The sequence below is a fragment of the Anser brachyrhynchus genome, assembly GCF_964034855.1.
Source record: "Anser brachyrhynchus genome assembly, chromosome: 8".
Lineage (NCBI taxonomy): Eukaryota > Metazoa > Chordata > Aves > Anseriformes > Anatidae > Anser > Anser brachyrhynchus.
The window spans coordinates 24,554,477-24,574,164 of NC_137702.1; the positions used below are offsets into that span (position 1 = coordinate 24,554,477).

General features: G+C 37.7%; 1 protein-coding gene across 1 annotated transcript; it reads right to left on the reverse strand.

Moving 5' to 3' along the window:
• Positions 1–749: 749 nt before the first annotated feature.
• On the reverse strand, positions 750–19,654 carry UCHL5 (ubiquitin C-terminal hydrolase L5). The gene is made up of 11 exons (XM_080602157.1): positions 19,425–19,654; positions 18,920–18,983; positions 16,872–16,977; positions 8,216–8,341; positions 8,070–8,131; positions 7,845–7,975; positions 5,965–6,028; positions 4,771–4,873; positions 4,233–4,346; positions 3,787–3,885; positions 750–1,369 (listed from the first exon to the last, which is right to left on the reverse strand). The coding sequence occupies exons 1-11, from the start codon at positions 19,504–19,506 to the stop codon at positions 1,325–1,327; spliced, it is 996 nt and encodes a 331-aa protein (XP_080458283.1). The 5' UTR covers positions 19,507–19,654; the 3' UTR covers positions 750–1,324.
• Positions 19,655–19,688: the final 34 nt, after the last annotated feature.

Consider the following 19,688-nt stretch of genomic DNA (forward strand, 5'->3'; position numbering starts at 1 on the left):
GCAATATATATAAAGCATCAACAAATAACAGAATTTGTTTCACATCCTGCTTTCCAGAAGTTTTCTGGATAGAGTACATTCTCATCATACAAGCCTACCAGATCAAATGACCTCACAGTTCAATGCAGTATAACTATAGGCAAAGTGAAACCAACACCTTTTACCAGTTTTAAATGTCTTCCAAACAACCTGAGTCCTTTTACTTGTTTTTCTTTATTTCTTATCCAAGCCTTCCAGGAGAAAACTGTAAGTTTTCTAAATGAATTTATATATGCTATACACTAATAATGGTTGAGTAATTGAAGCATTATGTATTGTTGCAATGGCTGTTACTATCCTTACCAGAATGGTTTGCCTTTTCATGGTTCACACTGAGTAGCACTAAGAGAGTAGGAGGCTATGCAAGCTCCGCTCCCTTTGGTTCACAGGAGACAGGTCAAGCATCTTCCAGTACAATGTTATGAACAAGAATCTTCCTACATGCTTTTTCTTATGCAATTACATTTTCTTATACGACTAAATTTTCTCTTACCTCCCAAGGTGAATTAAAAAGCATTGTTTTAAAGGCAACTTCAACATACTGTATAATAGGACTATATTATATTCAAGAACACTAACTCCCTGAGACAATGCTGTACCTTCTTTCTAAGACAAAATGACAACGCATATACTCAAAGTCATAAGACTGATGACCTTCAATACATACCTTAGTTACCTTATCCGATAATAAAAATACCACAGGAAGAAAGTTTGCCAAAATAAAAATGGGAATATTTATTATCTTTTCTACTAAAGCAATGCAGATCTTTTGAGATTATACATCGGTCTTTGCAAATGTTTCTACAGCTAAATTCATAATTTCCAACTTTGTAAAAAAATTAGACATGGACTTCTTAAAAACAAAGACACAGGGCATGTCACTGAACAACTGGATAGTAGGGATGAGCTCAGAACAACTGTTAGTAGGGATGAGCAAAGGAAGCTCATGCTTATGCGTAAATTCTGGCATTTGTATCATCATAAACTTATGTGGGACAAAATGGGTACATTTTCCTTAAGCATTTTAGGCCCACTTCCCAAGCTTTCAGAAATCAGACTTTTAAATACTGCATTTGACCAAAAGAACCTAAACATTACTTAATAGCCCTACATGCACATGATGCAAGAGGAGGAAAAAAAAATTTGACCCGTGCATACAGTACAAGACAAACTGTAACAATTGTCAAACGTGCACTGGACAAAATTTAAAGTTTATGAAAAGTTTTATTTGTTGTCATGAAAATAGTTTCAGAAGCACATAATTGTATGTATTTTGCAGTCATCTTCACTTGGCCTCCTGAACTTTCTTGGCATTCTGTTTTTCTTTTGCCTAGAATGCAAAGGGGGATACTGTTAAACTCTGATGAGATAGATCTACCTTCTGTAGCTTTGACTGACTAGTCATTCTATTACTGAACCTTCAGCACAGAATGTTGTGGAAAAAGACATTCAAAATGTATATTCAGATGCTTCAGAGGTATCCTACTGCTGGCTTACTACTACTATTATTTTATGTATAACAGAATGTAAGGATACATACAGGCATAAGTTTATATAATACAAAAGAAATTTTAAAGTTACATAATTCCTGGGGGTGTGGGAGCACTTCTTTTTAAAACAGAAAATTTAACTTTGAATTTTCCTACCTCCACTCATTCCTTTTAGCTTACAAATAACTCTTACTAATGAAAATATTTTACTTCTCAGGCAAAAATTATATTCAGATACAGAATATCTGGAAAATATTACAGGTGAATTCAAAATTAAAGGAAGATTTGTTCCAAGAAATGTAATCTAAGTGAATGTATTTCCTCTAGATGTCTGCAAGACAGCATCAAGTTGGGTGGGACTATTTATCTGGCTTGAGAGTAGGAGTGCTCTGCAGAGGGATCAGGACAGGCTAGATCAATGGGCCGCATCAAGCTGCATGATGCTGCGTCAGCAAGGCTAAATGCTGGCGGCTGCACTTGGGGCATAACAACCTCATGTAGCGGTACGGGCTTGGGGAAGTGGCTCAAAAGTTGCCTGGCAAACAAGGAGGTGGTGGTGCTGAACGTGATTCAACAGCGTGCCCAGGTGGCCAAGAATGCCAAAGGCATCCAGGCTTGTATCAGAAATAGTGTGGCCAGCAGGATTAGGGAAATGATTGTCCCACTGCACCTTGAGTACTGTGTTGAGTTTTGGGTCCCTCACTACAAGAAGGGTACTGAGTTGCTCAAGTGTGTGCAGAGAAGAGCAACAAAGCTGGTGAAGAGTCTAGACAACAAGACATATGAGGAGTGGCTGAGGGAACTGCGGCTGTTTAGTCTGGAGAAAAGGAAGCTGAAGTAAGACCTCATTGCTCTCTGTAACTACCTGAAGGGAGGCTGCAGCAAGGAAGGTGTCAATCTCTTTTCTCAGGTGAAAACTGATAGGATGCGAGGCAACAGCATCAAGTTACATGAGGGGGAGGTTTACACTGGATATCAGGAAGAATTTCTTCGTGGAAAGGGTGGTTAGGCTTTAGAACAAGCTGCCCAGGGAGGTGGTAGAGTTGCTGTTCCTGGAGGTATTTAAGAGACCTGTGGATATGGTGCTTGGGGACATGGCTTAACGGTGGACTTGATGATCTCAAAGATCTTTTCCAACCTAAATGATTCTGATTCTATTCTATGGGCTTCAAGAAAACACAGATAGTTCCTAAGAGCATTCACTGTCTCCTCCCCCCTCCTCAACTATATATCAGAACATCATAAAACCAGACTAAAGTTACTGTTATAAAGTACTACTCTACAAGCATACTCTAAGTAAGTTTAGCTAAATGAATATACTCATTAAATAATACTTAGCTTTTTTTTTTTCGATTTAATAATATACAGATCTTTTTTGACGTGAGTTGAAAATGAGGGATACTGTCTACTGCACATCAATAGATATACAAGCTAGTACAATGATCTCATTACAATTTAAGTACTTGAATCGCCATATTGCTATAAACAAACTTTAATAACCTTGTCAGGGTGACAGACACACTTTAAAAAACACGCTTTAACATTGATTTACTATCAGGGTTTATATTATTAGCTAGATACTAGACAAAGGGCAAAGCAATGAGCCAGTGAATTGGTACTGGGACAAAGAAAATGAGAACAATTTTCAAGTCCTCTGAATAACCAGAGTTCTGTGCTGAGGTTGCCATCTAGCGTTGACAGCTAAATAAATCACCAGAACAGCTTTAAAGACTCCAGCTTGGCAAAAGGAATCAGCCTTGTACATAGGTATCTGTACATGTATACTTTTATTTTCGGTTCAAAAAGGGATGTTAAGGTAGCATGGCAGAACTTCTACTACATCGCTGGGGTTCCACATCACAACCTTAAAAGGAATTTTTTATTTTTCAGAGTAGAAAAATCCCAAATCATGCTTGTACTGCAGATTTTATGTGCTGTAACATGACCTTTACCTGATACTAGATTGCCTCTTCCTCTATCACCACCAGAAAATTTCATTTATGTTATCAAGGAGGAGATAGAGCATGCTTTTGCATAAAAGTGTTTAATCTCCAATCTGTGTTAGAATTCTACTTCTTGAGAATCACAAGGGACTATCAGATAAACCAGCAATATATTTCAATGTAGCAGTTTCAATAAACGAACCCATGCCATTTATGCTGTCCTAGACAATTGACTGCATTTTAAAGTAGAAGGTATAAAAAATTACAGCAATACATTGTTTTGTTTCTTATAAATTCAACTAAAAAATACTCACTTTTTCTACTAATGGTATTAACTGTTGGTGTTCTGCTAAAGTCTTCAATAATTCCATGATGAAAGGTAAGTAGTTATGTTTTCTTCTAATATTTTCAATCTAAAAATGAATTTAAAACATTAACAGAATTATTATATGGTTGTTATATGAGCAAATTCACTGTGCTCAAAATAACTTTTTAAAGTGAGAAATATACAAAGAATTGACAAAACAGAACTACAGAGAATGCAAACTGACTTGCAAGCCTTATGCTAAAAGGAAGCAAGCTGGTAAGTAAAATGTAAATTCAGGACTGGCAGGTGAATTTATGTAAAATATTTAGCACATTGTCTTTCTAATACCCATCCAATTCCCTCAAATTAATTGCAACAGCCTCCCATAGACCTAACAGCTAGCTTTCTCTTGCATTTTTTCCATACTTTAATCAAAAAGCAAAGGCTACATACCTTATATCTTTTTAATTTTTGGTTTTCTTCTTCAATTAACATCTGGTATTTTGCAACTTCTGACTGTATAGAACTTAACATGTTACTACTTTGATCTGTATCCATAGGCTCCTCCTTCCACAAAACAGAAAGTGTTAAACAAAGTTAGTGCAAAAAAAAGTCTTGCCTTTTGAGTATTTCTATTACAGAAAGATTCAGTTTTGCTTACAGTTCTGGTAATATTCAAGGAATTTCTGCAGTTAATTTTAAGTGTATTATTTTTTTTTATTAGGAAAATAAAGGTTCAGTTACCGCAGCATATTAGCCAGGACAGAGAGCCACATTCTGTGGCCATCCTGTACTGAGTGCTCAAATTAGCTCACTTAGGTGATCCCTGGGTATCACCCAGGTATCTCCAGCACAGCATTGGACAGGTATAGTAATCCTTTTACTTGAAAAGGATTTTCAAGTAAAAATTTATTACTTGAAAAGGAGGTGAATAATAAAGACAGAACTGTCACCAAAGAACTACCCCACTACCTTAAATAACATGACTTACCTCTGCAAGTTGCCGCTGTAATTCTGCAATTCTCTGTTCATATATCATCTTTCTGTCAGACACAATAGCCATCAAATTAAACCTTATCTCGCCTTCACTGTATCTAAATAAAGAACAAAAAAAAAATCAAAATTAGTCTCAAATAAAAAAGCCTCCTCCAGGATTTCCTTCCATTATAAGGGAACACATTTTTGGAGGGCTGGGGAGGGAACATAAAGAGTTCTATTAATTGAAGTTGTGCTACAGATCCGATCCTGCCATGAAATAAAATCAGACCTCAGATTAGCACTATCCAAACTGTAACTCCTAATAACCTGCTCTTCCAAGATACTACTGTTCCTGCCTGTGGTCAAAAAAAAAATATTATTTGAAACTGTGTTCAAAAAAACAAGGCACCAGGAAAAAAATGATTTGGCTGACGACAAAATTTGTACAAGACTGCTGCATGCAATAGTTTATTTCTTCCTTACTGTTACTTTTTAGACAGTAACAACCTCATACGATGTGAAAAGTACATTCAACAGTTAGATTAACAGTCCTTTCGGAGTTTAAATTCTCCAAATGGGGTGTGGCAGTCATATTTTGCTTACCAAATAAAAGTCTCCAAGTAAAAGATTTTCAAAATTATTTCCTAAAACCAACATAAAATCAATTTTAACATGTTTAGGGCTGTAACCTGTGGTCACAGCTAAGAAGCTGGAAAACTTCTATAGTACCTTTTTCTAGCTTAAATTTCCAAAATAACCAACATACATAAGGAAAGCGTGTTTTTTATAAATACCAGATGTATGAATATATTTATTATCTGGTATTTTGAATTAAAAGTGCACACCCAAACTTAATCCATGGTAATGGCACTGAGTTTTTCACTTGTGAAGACCCATAGCTGTCTAACAGTTAAACTTGCTCTCATTTTTTCAGAGTACTAGCAGCATCTCTCTTCACTACACAGATACCTACTTTGATTAATCATACTGGAACACAGCGTATTTGAGACTTATCTATTCATCACATTTGGCTCATGTTGGGCAATAGGTTCTGAAGTCACGCTGTGATATGCGCATAAAATGATGCACAAGCTTCATTCCTTAGAAATTCAGTTGAAAGCCTTTAATTGAAGGAAATCAAGAATAAGGATATATTTTTTTAAACATATATAAGGAGCTGTATTTTAAAAGCATCATGATCATTTACTTTTGTATACGTTTCTCTATGACAGGCCGTACAGCACTTATCCAGTCATCTTGATTGCACGCACCTAGAAAAAAATAAAAAAAATAAAAATGACTTCTTCAAAGCTTATTGCAAATTCAGAAGTTGTATAATTCTGGATTATGCACCAGCTTCAGATAGAATATGTAAAAGTTCTTCCTAGGCAAGAATCTTCCTAGGCAACTGCAGTCTCAAACTGATCACATGATCTTTTGGGGAAGTGGATTACACTTTTTTGAATAGCTATATTTAGATAACTTCCCAAAACAATAGAAAAAAACCCTCAGTTTTAATGGCAAAAGCATCTAACATTTACTGTGATGATAAAAAATAGAAGAAAATTCTAATTTCAATAAGAACACAAACCAGTGTAACTGCACAATAAAGGCCAGAGTTTTTTAACTGATTGGAAGTCTATAAAAAAAAGGATGGACTCTTCAGAGGAAGAGCACAGCATATCATACGTTTAGTAAGTATTCATATTGTATAAAAATGTAAGAGATAAGGAAGTCAAAGAGACTATTGATTTTCTTATTCCCTGTCATAAATAATTATTTTCCAATAAAAGTTTTGCTTCATTAGGCCTACAAACGTGACTAATTGTTCTAAAGGATGTGAAAGAGGACAGAAAAAGGGAAAAAAAAAGTGATGGTAGTCATAGCCATTCTATTTAGGTGAAATAAAGAGTTAACACTGCTTACGGAATACTATGTAAAAAGTCAAACAGAAAAAAAAGGATATACAATAACTTAGTCTCCTGTTTGTCTTGGAACCAACTAACGATTCTCAAGATTCTCTTTAGACTAACTAAAGGTAATTTCATAAATTGATAATGTCTTTCTAGCAATTTCAGGACTGTACCATAAATGAAAAAGCTTGTATGATCTGTGATCATAACAGTTATGCTATTGATAGATGTGCTGGTTGTAGTCAGCAGCCAGACTGAAGGTGAGACTTAGCAGAAAGCCATTACTCAGCCTAAAAATAAATAAAATCGTCAAGCACATTGAGAAAAGATGTTGGAAACAGAGTTTGGAACACTCTGGATTATACCAGAGTCAAAAGAAACTGCAGAAACATGATAGGACTGTAACTTTTCAAGATACAAGATGTTACACGTACCACAAGTTAAGGAAGACTACAAGACATGAAACAGGAACTCTAACAGAGAATAAAAAAAAACTTTGAGCAGCTATTCTCTCTGATATATTTTGGAAAATATTTGCTACCTATGGAGAAAGAGGGCAAGGTGTAAATGTCAGCTGCATAATGTACAAGTACATGGGGTCAGCTGTACTTCCGCAAAAATAAATGATAAAATAAAGACATATAATTAACCTGTAGAAAAATAGCTTTCATAACATGACATGGGAATTGTCTTGGGTGACAATACCACAAACAAAAGATAACACTAGGACAAAGGGGAACAACACAGTAAGGAAAACAAAAAGCATTACATGGTTTTACCATTTTTTTTTTTTTGAGACAAAGCTGAAAATAACTTATTTCCTTGCACAAGGAGAGCAAATATCCACCAATATACTATTGGTGCTTCTCAATTTGCAACAAAACTATTAAGGTATTAGAAGCCCACAGGATTGCATAAGCTTTTCATTTGATTACTGGATGAAAGGAGAGATAAACAGAAACCTAGTGGAAGCAGGAAGAAAAATGGATTTTCAGATTAACAAAAATAAAAAAATATGAATTACTGCACAGAAGTATGTGACTGAGTTGTATATTAAGAAAATCTATTTATTTTTAATAAAGAACTTCATTTGATCCTAAAACATATATACAACCAAATTGTTCCACCAAGTTATTGTTAAAATGAAGGATGTTCAGAAAAGATGAAATACTACCTAAATCAATTGGTCCTTCCCTTAATCCATCTAGTTCATATAGCCGTCCATTAACAGGAACATAGCTTACAAAGTGAAATGCATCTTCTTCTTTTGCTGAAGACTTTGCATCAAATTCAAACATCTGTTGTCTACAAAGAAAATGTAAGAAAAAAAAAAAGATCTGAGATTAAAAAGAATTTGCCTGAATTCTGCCTAGCTGGAAAACATGTAAACACTTGCTACCTGGCAAAACTGTTGTGAACTTGCCGAATCACTTCTGAGTTGCTTAGTGCCAAACCTTTCATCTGAAATTAAATAAAAAAGTTAAATTGTAAGCCAACATATAAACAACACTGATACTTAAAATACAGAAAATAGTAGGCACTTACCGCAGCATCAAAACTTTGTGAAAATTCTTTAAATTCTGACAAAGTCTCTCCTAGATGGATATCTTGATGAGCGCAATTTAATAGCACACTCACTATGGCTTGAGTAGCACAAGCATTATTTATTACCTACAAAAAAGTGCAAGCGTTGAGAATTGGCTCAGTACTGGTGACAAAAATATAGTTTAAATTCGGTAACATGTTTGGTTACACACACTGCCCTCACTGATTCATGTTACTGCTTCGCTCTCACACAAGACAGCAAATCTAGCTGAGTAGCCACAGGAACAACTTTGCTGTAGAAGACCAACGAAATGAACACTGAATGACTGTTGTATATTAGTCATTGATTAAACTAGTGTTTCACACCTGTTAGAAACTATGTCATTCTACTGACTACCTCCCTTTTTGTCCATTAATAAAGGACAAAACAACAAGGAAACAACAAAAAACAGGAACCCTCTGATTTTAGTGGAATGACCAGTAAAACACTACTCATGGCAAGCTGCCCAAACTATATTAAATCTAATGTCAAAAAACAAGAGAGTCATCCTCCCAAAGAGGATGTCATTCAAATAGTTCAAATAATCAGTATTCCTAACAGGATTAGAAGCACTCAAAGAATATTCATTTGGGCAATAAAGCACATAACCAGACCTGGAATTTTTTTCTTAAAAGGTTATGCTGGACAAAACGTATCAAATATCCTAGGGATAAAGTAATAAATTTAGAGGTGTTCCAAGATATAAATATTTTTTCCCACAGACTTTTTGCTGAATACCATATGAAATATAAATACCATACGAAAATATAATTTTTTCACTTGTTTCTTACTTCCCAATGTGCCTATCCTTTTCAACATAACATTTAAGTTACTATTGTGTGACTGTTCCTTAGACTTGTGCTAAATATTCAGTTTTTAGAAATATAAACAAACCCCTTCACATTACAGTCGTGCCTTTAATGGTTTTTAAATCATATCCACACTAATATATATACAGCATTTAAAGAACATAAATGAGACCATAATACCAGAAAGACTTCTTATCAGCAGTTTTTTGCTCAGTGAGCTACAGACTGGGAAAAATAATGTATTTTCAACCTGTGAGACTATTTTTCAATTGAAAATGCTACTTAAACCTTAGGACTGAGAAAGAATGTTGCTTTTGTATAAAAAATGAAAATTATTTCGGGACTGAATATGAAACCACTTCCAACAAGAAATAAGGGGTGTGGGGGGGAAGAATGAACCCTCAACTCCCCCCAACCACAACAACAACTTTTTTCACAATCAAAACCATCAAATTCTCCTCATTGAATGCAAACAGTTGTCAAAAAAAGTTGACAGAAAAATCTGGCCATGTTTGCTTTTCTTTAATTCTCTTTATTTAAATTCTGTCGATCATCACTGCCCTTTGCATTGCCATTCCTGCTTCAGAAATTGCCTCAGAGACATCACTTGTTTCTCTCGATCTTTTATGAAATCCAATTGTGTTAATACTACATGCCGTATCAGACATTTATTTTTTGTACTTCATGACATTCTTAGTTCAGATTTAGTCCAGTCTTTATAGTGCAGATCATAAAGTAATACCAAAACACTTCTTAGTTTAAGAAAAATGCAATCTGGTTGTCTTAAATTATAACCAAGGGAGTCAGCTACACACGCAGAACAGATTATAGCACCTGAAAAAACTTAAATAGATTGCAGGTATGCAAGCTAAAGGCTGCATTTCACAGTTAGGAAAGAAAGAGCATGGAAAGAAGATCGGTTGAGGGTAGTGAAACAACAAACAGCAGCAGAAAAAGTGAATAACACAGACTTATAGAATGAAATAATTTGAAATCAATGAACTGTAACACAAAGGGAACCACGAACAATAGATTCTCTGCCATGTGACTACGGAGTGGTATCAGACACTGTTGTAAGAGAACTAGTTTGAAAGCAGGAGGATCTGAAGTGGATTACAGCGAGCCAGCCTGAAGCAGTGGTACAAACATTGCAGAAACTCAGCTGACACAGCAAGAAGGCAGGGAGGACAGGAGAGACCCCTGCAGTGAAGCGCGTGCTATTAAAATGAAGGTACTCTTGAGCAAACTTCAGCTGCAGAATAACTCATACAGGATATTAACGGCAGAGAGCACACCATGTGATGATAATTCTCACTGAAAAATCAAGATGAAATGATGAGTTGCTCTGGCAGACTGCTAACCCAACAGTGAATTCAGAAAGGGAAGGGAAAGTAAAAGAGACATTTTGAGTCTAGAGGCAGATCAGCACAGAAGCTGGACCAGCTGGACACAGGAGCTTGAACTAACAGCAAAAATACAAGGAAAAAAATGAAACTCAGCATGGATTTGTGGTCTTACACTGAAAGGCAAATATTGGACATTTTTGTATGCCAACTGCAGTGTGGAAGTAGTCTGCTAAAGTGTACAAGAACCATCTTAAACCATCTCGTCTTACTGCTAGAAAACAATACAGAACAAATGCAGATCTTAGACCAGTGCTAATGAAATGGAAACAAGTTACAAAACTTGAAATACTCCAGAATACGTGAGGGAAAAGGAAGAAAAAAGCAGTAAGAAGAGAGTGCTCCAGCAGAGCAACAGAGGGAAGGGCAGGTGATCGATGTAAAAGGACAGCTTGGTGCTGGAGTCAGACGACAAGGGAGAAGTACCTGGTGGAAGGAGGAGGTGCCCAGCTAGCAGCAGCCCACAGGCAGGGCCAAGTACACTGACCAAGGAGGTGACTGTGGTACCAAAGGTAGACGAGTGCAAGGCTTACTTGTTACGCAGCTCAGCATCCTATCACCGCATGCAGCCAGTCCAACAACGCTGTACATGCAAGCTATTACGTCCTTTTAGAGAGAAATGGTCAGGATGTCCATCTACCCCAACCAACTTCTGACGTATCTCCGTTACTTAAGGTGTCTCAGTGTTGACCGAAACCATTTTCTACATTCAGACAGCATGACAGTACACACAGGTTGTCCTAGAACAAACCTTTTCAGCATAATATTTTGAATTGAAGAAATTATGGAGGATTTTCTGCATTTGTCCAGAAATCCCCAAACTTGCTGTATATTTCTGTCCAGTAAGTCCTGGCGCATTTGAACATTGATTTGATCAGCATTCAAGGATTCTGACTTAAAGCAGACATCCGTATTTGAAAGATTTTGCTGTTGGAAGCTACAAGTTCCATTTAATAATATTTGAAAAGGAAAAGAAAAGCGAACAAACACAAACCAACCACCAGTACATATGCACTAGTAAGATGCAGAAGCCAGACTCAACCCCCCTGAGAAAACTGCTGCATTGCCAAGTGACGCTTAGCTTAAAACAAACCATGGCAAGGAGCTACTTGACAAGGCTATTTTGTCACGCTCTCCCATTAAGGTTCACAACTCCATAAGCAGACACCTTTCCCTAAGAATCCAGCTCAAGTTTCTGGGTCAGCTTAAGGTTGTAGTACTTTGAGTCCTCAAATTACATCCTCCATCCGATGGATTATCTATTCTGTTTTCCAAACAAAATCTCTGAAGAGCCCTGTGCCATAACAGGGTAGGCTACGTACCCAGGGTAACAGGGTACGGTGGTTTTTTTTCCTGGTACAAAAAAGACAGGGAACTCCTGGAAAGAGTCCAGTGGAGGGCCACAAAGATGATACGGGGCCTGGAGCATCTTTCCTATGAGGAAAGGCTGCGAGACCTGGGTCTGTTCAGCCTGGAGAAAAGACTGAGAGGGGATCTTAACAATGTGTATAAATACCTGAGGTGTGGGAGACAGAGGGATTTGGCCTACCTCTTCTCAGAGGTTTGTGGGGATAGGACAAGGGGCAATGGCCAAAAGATAGAGCACAGGAAGTTCCGCACCAGCATGCGAAAGAACTTCACAGTGAGGGTGACGGAGCACTGGAGCAGGCTGCCCAGGGAGGTTGTGGAGTCTCCTTCTCTGGAGATATTCAAGGCCCGTCTGGATGCCTACCTGGGCAGCCTGCTCTAAGGAGCCTGCTTTGGCAGGGGGGGTGGACCCGATGATCTTTCAAGGTCCCTTCCAACCCCTTCGATTCTGTGATTCTGTAACTACTAACACAACCAGCAAATCTCAAGGGTTTACATGCTAAGCATCAAAGAATTATAAAACAGTTGGCTTTACAAAGCCCGATGACAAAAATTTAGCATTAGGACCACGTTTTGAAACTTATTAATGTTTATAACTGCTAACTAACTTACTTAAGTCATCCTTTGGTATAAAAGTATAGTCTCCCTATCATTATATTCCATTACTAAAAATCTCTTTCTGATTTTCATCTGGTGTGTATCCAAGTTCATTTAATTTCTTATGATGTTATCTGTTATCCCACGTTTTGCTTTAGCATGGGTATCTGGTCAATTTTAATGTTACCAAGCCTGAAAATGTCAAAAAAAATTAAGCTTGAAATCAGCTGAAGTATTTGAAATTAAAAAATAATAATTATTTAATGTGCTCTAATTAGTGGCACAAAGATACCTACAAACCCAAGTTTTTTTATTACAGTATCATTAGCAAGATTTTGCTTCTGAAGATATAGACTTTTTTCCTGATTAATGATGTTATTGTTTTATTATCACAATTATAACATTCTATCATCACAATGCAACACAAAATAAATACATGGCACAAAATAAATGCATTATATCAATACTTCAGTAATAAAAACTGAAAGGGTTATTAAAATAACAATAAAAAAGTATGCAAGTCTACAGCTACAGCTTTCTTTTCTGTCAAAAGATGCTTCCACTTCCACAGCGGTCAGCACAGAACACAGCTATTCAAAACGGTGCTGAAGACAGCTGAATGCATTGAGTGGTACAATCACGTAACCGCTGCATGTAAAAATAATGGCAAGGGCCTACTGAAACAACACAGAAATCAGGAAATTCAGAGTTAAGGCTGAAATTGTATCCTTAACTCACCTCATTGTGCCTAGGTATCCTAGCTCAAAGGGTAATTCATCCAGAGTTCTGTGGCCCCAAAAAGAGGGCCAAATCATACCTAGGCATAACAGGGAGGCCAAATTTAAGATGAGTGCACATAAAACTGACCAATATAAAAAAAAAGCCTTTAATATGCATGCAGATTTGACAGACTTTAAAATTCAACTCCTCCCCCCTCCCCAGCATACTCATGATTTAACCTTGAACAAGATCAAATTGCCATTTAAAATTCAGCTTCAATATCATCGTGAAAGTGGGTAGGAGCAAAATACAAGCATGCAAAAGCTTCTTATAAAAATCAGGTTTCCTATCACAATTTGAAAGTTGTTTTGCTGGACAGGGTATAGGAGTTGTAGCCTCTAATATCTAAAGTTTCTCCCCAAATTAAATAAATTTCAACATACAATATTCGATTAATATTGAACAGAAATGGAGCTACACTATTAATATCATTTCTTTCCAATACTGAATTGTTGTTGCATATTAACAACTTAGTCTTGCTCATAGAGGATTTGGAATTTCATTTTAGAACTTCTCTGCAGTAAGATGTATTATACCCAATCTCTTTAGATGATAACATTTAAAAGAAGAAAGTGTATCGAAATGGGAAAGAAAGGCAATCAATGAACTTAATGAGATCTTTGTTGCCCCAGCGTCACGTTAGAACAGACTGGTAATCTTAAAAGTCATACAAATCTTGCTAACCCAAACAAGAAATCTATTTGTCCTGGGCTTACATCCTATAAACAAACATAGTTATCTTATTGATCACATTTTTTTTTGAGATGCTAAAAATAATAAACAGATTCTTTAAAGATAATGCCCCTACCCTCCTCAAAGCCACCATATTATTGGCCTTAAACATGTAAGGGGAAAATAAACTAAGAGGGACGCGAACCCTGCTGCTTGATAGCTGGGAGAAGTTGCTATTTTACAACAGAAATCTTTAATAGCAATGTTTGTCTTCCCTTCTGCTCCCAGGTGACTCAGCAAGATTCACAGACTGTGGTTTCAAGAAATACAGTAACATCACCTCTACCGTACGAGAAGCTCCTGTTCCCACTCACCTTTTACCAGCTTTGGTCTGTACAAACTCTCATTGTGAGACTAAACAAATACATCTCACAATGTGGCAGTAGACTAACCCAGAAAAATAAGCACAGGAAACCTACAGAAAACTGCTTGCTAATGATCTGCACTGGCTCATGGAAGTTCAACGAGCATCTGAGCCATCGCAAGAGAAGACCAGAACCATGCAGCCAAAAGGAGGCAGGATGGGAGGACCAAGACTTCCATATTCTAATCAGCAGCAAATATTCAGATCAGCCACTTGCTTGAGAAAACACTATTAATCCTCAAAACACAGCTCATCGAGTTAAAACTCTCACCTTAGAGGAAGTCAGCCTTTGTTAAAGCTACCAGAACTAAACAGGTGCTACACATTCCTGCCAAAATACTGAAACCAACTTCTTTCATTGATCTCTCGACTTTTTAAGTTTCATTTCTTTGCAGCTATTTCACTAGACATTCAGTCACAATACCTCAATCCATGCAAAACTGATCTGATGTGAAACATAAGCTACATCTGTAAGAAATGTTTTGATTTTGCCAAGCCAGCATACTCAACAAACAGATCAAACTAAAACATTACAAACAGATTATAATTTTAATCTCTTTTAAAGTTACTTTTGAACTATACATTCAATGTCATCCAGTGAAATAACTAGGAACTATTAATTTAAAATAGGGAATACTTCTGGAAACTGCCTTCCACACTTAAATTAATGAGTCAGACCAGCACACCCACCTTGAAGAACTGCAGGTGAAGGAGGAAGGAAGATTAGAAAGGTCCTTCACCTCCACAACAAGAAGTTTAACATGTTGGGATTTAATTTTAAAAAGCAAAATATGAATGCTTCAATGAATGCTACAAAACAAAGAAAGCTTTTTCACTGTTAGCCTTGAATTTTTTTCGTATTTTTGTTAGCAAATCTAACATTATCTAAGTTTTCTGATGTACATTCTGCAAAGCCAAGTTAAAGCTCAAAGCTCTTCTTAGCCACTTGCTCTTAAACAGTTGTCACATTCCAAAAAGGAAAATACAGGGGGGGAAGCAGATAAAGTTGAGCAAATAAATGCTTTCAAACTTTTGAGCTGCTGCCTACTCATAGGAAATGAGAGATGAAATCTCTTGCATGAGGATAAATTTGTGTTCATCTGAAAAAAAAAAAAAAAACAAAACAAAACCAAACCAACCTTTCTGCATTCACATCTGAGTTGCTTCCTCCTGCCAAGTAGCTACCCTTTGACAGTTGTATCAAGGATTTTCTCTGAGGTTCTTTGCAACAAGGCTACTCCATAGCCACAGCCTATCGATCACTAACAATAGGTTTGATTACGCAGAAAGAATAACCTAAAATGGTGCCTATGATGCCAATCAAGCTGTAAAGACAAAGGTCAACTACTGCTGATCACTGTATCCAAGAACGATGGGACACTGTTTGGCAGGATTCAAGAGCTGCAGCAGGGGAAGAATTAAGAAATAGTATTGAAATAGCCCAAGGAATAAAGTCAGCCACAACAGCAGGAAACAGTAAGGTAAAAGGATTATAAGAGAAACTAATTAAAGACTATTATCTGCATAACAGAAGCACATATACAGAGTAGTCAGGTGAGCCATAAATATACCTTCTGGTTCCATTGCTTTCCACATTTCTGTTTTTAGCTAGGAGCGCACAGACAATTCTTTATATCCTGAAATTTACGTAGAAAGCACTTCTGCGTTTGTAGAAAAAAACATGAGTGTGCGAGGCTTCTCTGAAAGCCTAATGATTTGCCCTTTGATATGCATGCTTTGTGTTTAAAACACGTAGTGCTATCATTCTTGTTTGAACAGCTTCAATTATGTCTTGAAAAAAGTTTAAAAAAAATATTAAACACTTCTGCTTTCATTCTGGTCACTTTCTCTCGATTTTTTTGTTTGTAAACAATACCTCAATGCACACAGCAGCCTGTCAAAGGTAACACAGAATTTCAGTACTACGCTGTACTTAATAAAATGCAATGGATTACATAGGCAAAAACAATCAACTCAATTTCAACTTTCTGATTTAAATACTTCAAACTTAAAATTTACAGACCAAAATGGTCTATAAAGTCTTAAAGAAAAGCACTAGCCCTGGAAACATATTGACCTGACTGCAGAGTATTTGATAAACACAAGAGACAAGAAATGGAGTGAAATAAACATTTTTTCCTATGATTTGTTGAAAGTGGTTTCAAAAACAACAAACACAAACAAACCAAAACCAACCAACACATCAATAAAAAAAGCTAACTACAAAACAAGCCTTGCTCCTTCTGTCAAAAACTAAATAATTCTTTATGGTACAGAAGAGTTGCTTGCTCTTATGCTCTTATTTATTTTGTCAGCCCTCTCCTCCTACATGAGCTTTACTTTCCTATACCTGATGATATTTTTGTCTGCCTTGACAGATCAATCAGATTCGCTTTGCTAATCATCTTATACACTGTTTCTTGTCTCACAGGACTTGCTGGAATTTATTCCACCTTGCAAAACGTTAATTTCTGTGTACATTTTAACAAAATGCTAGTTTACCTTTCAGTATTAAAAGCTCTGTTTCGTGACACATCTAACAAAAATACTGAACTTGCCGTACCTGTTTAGCAAAAAATATTGTATCCAGTCTGGAATCCTGAACAACAGAACCTGCTGGTTCCTCTCCAGGCTGCCACTTGAATAGGAAAATGAGCCCGTGTACTGGCCTAAAAAATAAAATTGATAGGAATAAAAACAACTATATTGAGGAAATGCATCAAAGCCAGAAACACATACTATAATTTAACCATATGCTGCTACAGTAATTCTGTTAATTATTTCTTTCTGAACACTAGGAGCTCACACTGGAAATTTTGGACATGGTCTTTTAATTAGGCAGAACATACTTCAGACTTCTTTCCACATATGCTAAACAATTCCAATCTGAATTGGCATTTAGTAGTTTTCCTAAGTCAGGACCAGTTTTTCTGGTCACTATAATAGTTGCACAACGTCCTTTTGAATTTGTTAGTGATTGGGAAATATTTTGATAGCTATTTACCAATCGTATATGTGAGCTGGAACTAAAGTTTTGATATTCCTTTTAGGCTTAAATAAAATATTCAAAGAATAGGACAGCTCTTATGAAACTTCACGCTTTGAGGTATCGTTCCAAGAAGATGCTTTTCTCCTCTACTAAAACCATGTCTTGCTATTCATACTGCTTGTCTTGCACTGAAATAGCTTTTCCTGCATGCGGCACTGTATTCAGTACTCACAGCTACATTAAAGCAAAAACTTATTCATTGTATCAGTTTGAAATTAAGGTTATCTCCACAAAGGTGCCACAAAAGGTTTATTTGCAAAAATGTGAACATGCTACTGTGCTGCATAACAAACTCTTCTTAACTTCCGACAGCATTAACAGTAGGTCTGTTGCGGGAATTTGAAAAATGCTACATGTTAATGTATCATTATTTTTTAAACATCTTCAAGTTATAATGTTGTATCTGTAGATGGGAAGGAAGGAAGCTGGTGAGGACTCAAGACTGCGAAGATATACAACTGACAGTAAAAACAAGTAACGCTGTTACTTTATGGACAAAACAGGTAACATTCCAATGGAGCACCAAATGAACTATGGCTCAGGCAGCAAATAATCCACTTCTGAAGTAACATTTCTGCCATTCAGGTGCCACTTGCGAAATACCTTCTGTGAGGCAAAAAGAATCTAAAATCGTACCTTCCATACTGATTGCTACCTCTCTGGAAAAATTAAACATACAAGTGTAGCTTAACGGCACAGCAGTAGAACGTGGCCTAGGCCGGATGATTTTTTCTCTTAAAATCTTGCTTGCAAACATAGGTTAACACTTAACGCATAATGGAGAGAATGGCAATAGAATTACTGCTGCCTAATGAGGACAGCACTGTTCCCTATGATATCAGTCATCATCAGTTATGACACGACTATTTGCCTTCACAAACAGTTCTGCGGGAAAGATGGGTTACACAAGTGCCTAGCTACAGTAAATTAATTTATTTAAGACAGCAGATAAAATGCCATGTTACACAGGGAAGAAGGGAGATAAGTTTTAAAAAAACAATGACCAAAAGTTAAGCAATTTGTGAAAGGATGTAATTCAAGCCAATGACAAAGTCATCAGCAGTTTTTCACGTTCTAGTTGCTATTATCATCTCTTCCCATAAACAGAAAAGCTAACTTACATACCAAGGCATTAATAAAAGGTCGTTTAATTACCAAGTACTTGATTAAATTAGGACTAGAGGGAATGGCCTCAAGTTGCACCAGGGGAGGTTCAGGTTGGAAATGAGGAGACATTTCTTCTCAGAAAGAGCAGTCAGGCATTGGGACGGGTTGCCCAGGGAGGTGGTGGCGTCACTGCCCCTGGGGAGGTTTAAGGAAAGGTTGGACATGGTGCTTAGGGACATGGCTTAGTGGGAATACTGATGGTAGGCGGACTGTAGGACCAGATGATCTTGGAGGTCTTTTCCAACCTTAAGGATTCTATAAATCAAGATCCTAATTAACTTCTGGGGAAATTAGGAAAAAAAAAAGCCACCTTCCTGAGTTTAGTACATTTCTTTTGGAGACTTCACAGGAGTGTAAACTAAAAAAAATGCATGTTAGAAAAGAAAGTTCCTTACTTCAGTTTTTCAAAATTTTCTGGCTCCAAGCTCCATATTTCTTCAACTTGTGCTCCTCTACAACCTGAATAAGGAAAGAGAGGTTTTCTCAAGTGCTGCATTTAAAAGGGGCGTAACCAATTAAAAAGGGAAGATTAATCTATTAGTTAAACAGAAACACAAGCGAAGTGTGCCTAGACTTTGTGAGGAAAAAAAGAAACGAGATGTGACAGGGATTATAAATTAATGGGCAAAATCATTTTGCTCCTATCACCAAAATCCCCACAGACTCACGTGCCGATTCTACCACACAACCCCTGCGCTGCTAGAGCTATTAAACGCGCGTCAGAGCAAAATTTCACCTCCGAGGAGCGGAGGCAGCCCCCCGCGGGCTGCCCACCTCCCCCCCGCCCTCTGCTCCTCCGCCGGGAGGCTCCGAGCGCTGAGGGGCCGGGGCTCGCCCCCCTCAGAGGCCGCCCCGGTGCGCAGCCCCGCGCCCCCTTCCCGCCCGCCGCCGCTCCCTCACCGAAGCCCTTGATGAGCTCGGTGAAGACGCCGGGGTCGCTCTCCATGAGGCACCACTCCCCGGCGCTGCTGCCTCCCGACATGGCGGCGGCTCCGAGCCCTGAGGGGAAGGAGGGAGCGCGCGAGGGCCGCCACCACCGGCACCGGCTCCGCGGCAAGGCCGAGGCGCGGCGCTCCCTTCCCGGCAGCCCCCGCAGCCCATCTCCGGGGCGGGGCCGGGCCGGGCCGGGGCCGGCGGCGCTCCCGCCTCCATCCGGGCACTGGG

What these genes read in the sequence shown, in the direction of transcription:
- UCHL5 (XM_080602157.1), bottom strand. Translation starts at nt 19,506, where the DNA reads ATGTCGGGAGGCAGCAGCGCCGGGGAGTGGTGCCTCATGGAGAGCGAC. An exon ending in CGAGCTCATCAAGGGCTTCG is followed by an intron (nt 18,984 to 19,424) that starts GTGAGGGAGCGG and finishes TTCCTTATTCAG; the next exon opens with GTTGTAGAGGAGCACAAGTT. An exon ending in CAATATTTTTTGCTAAACAG is followed by an intron (nt 8,342 to 16,871) that starts GTACGGCAAGTT and finishes ACTTTTTTGTAG; the next exon opens with GTAATAAATAATGCTTGTGC.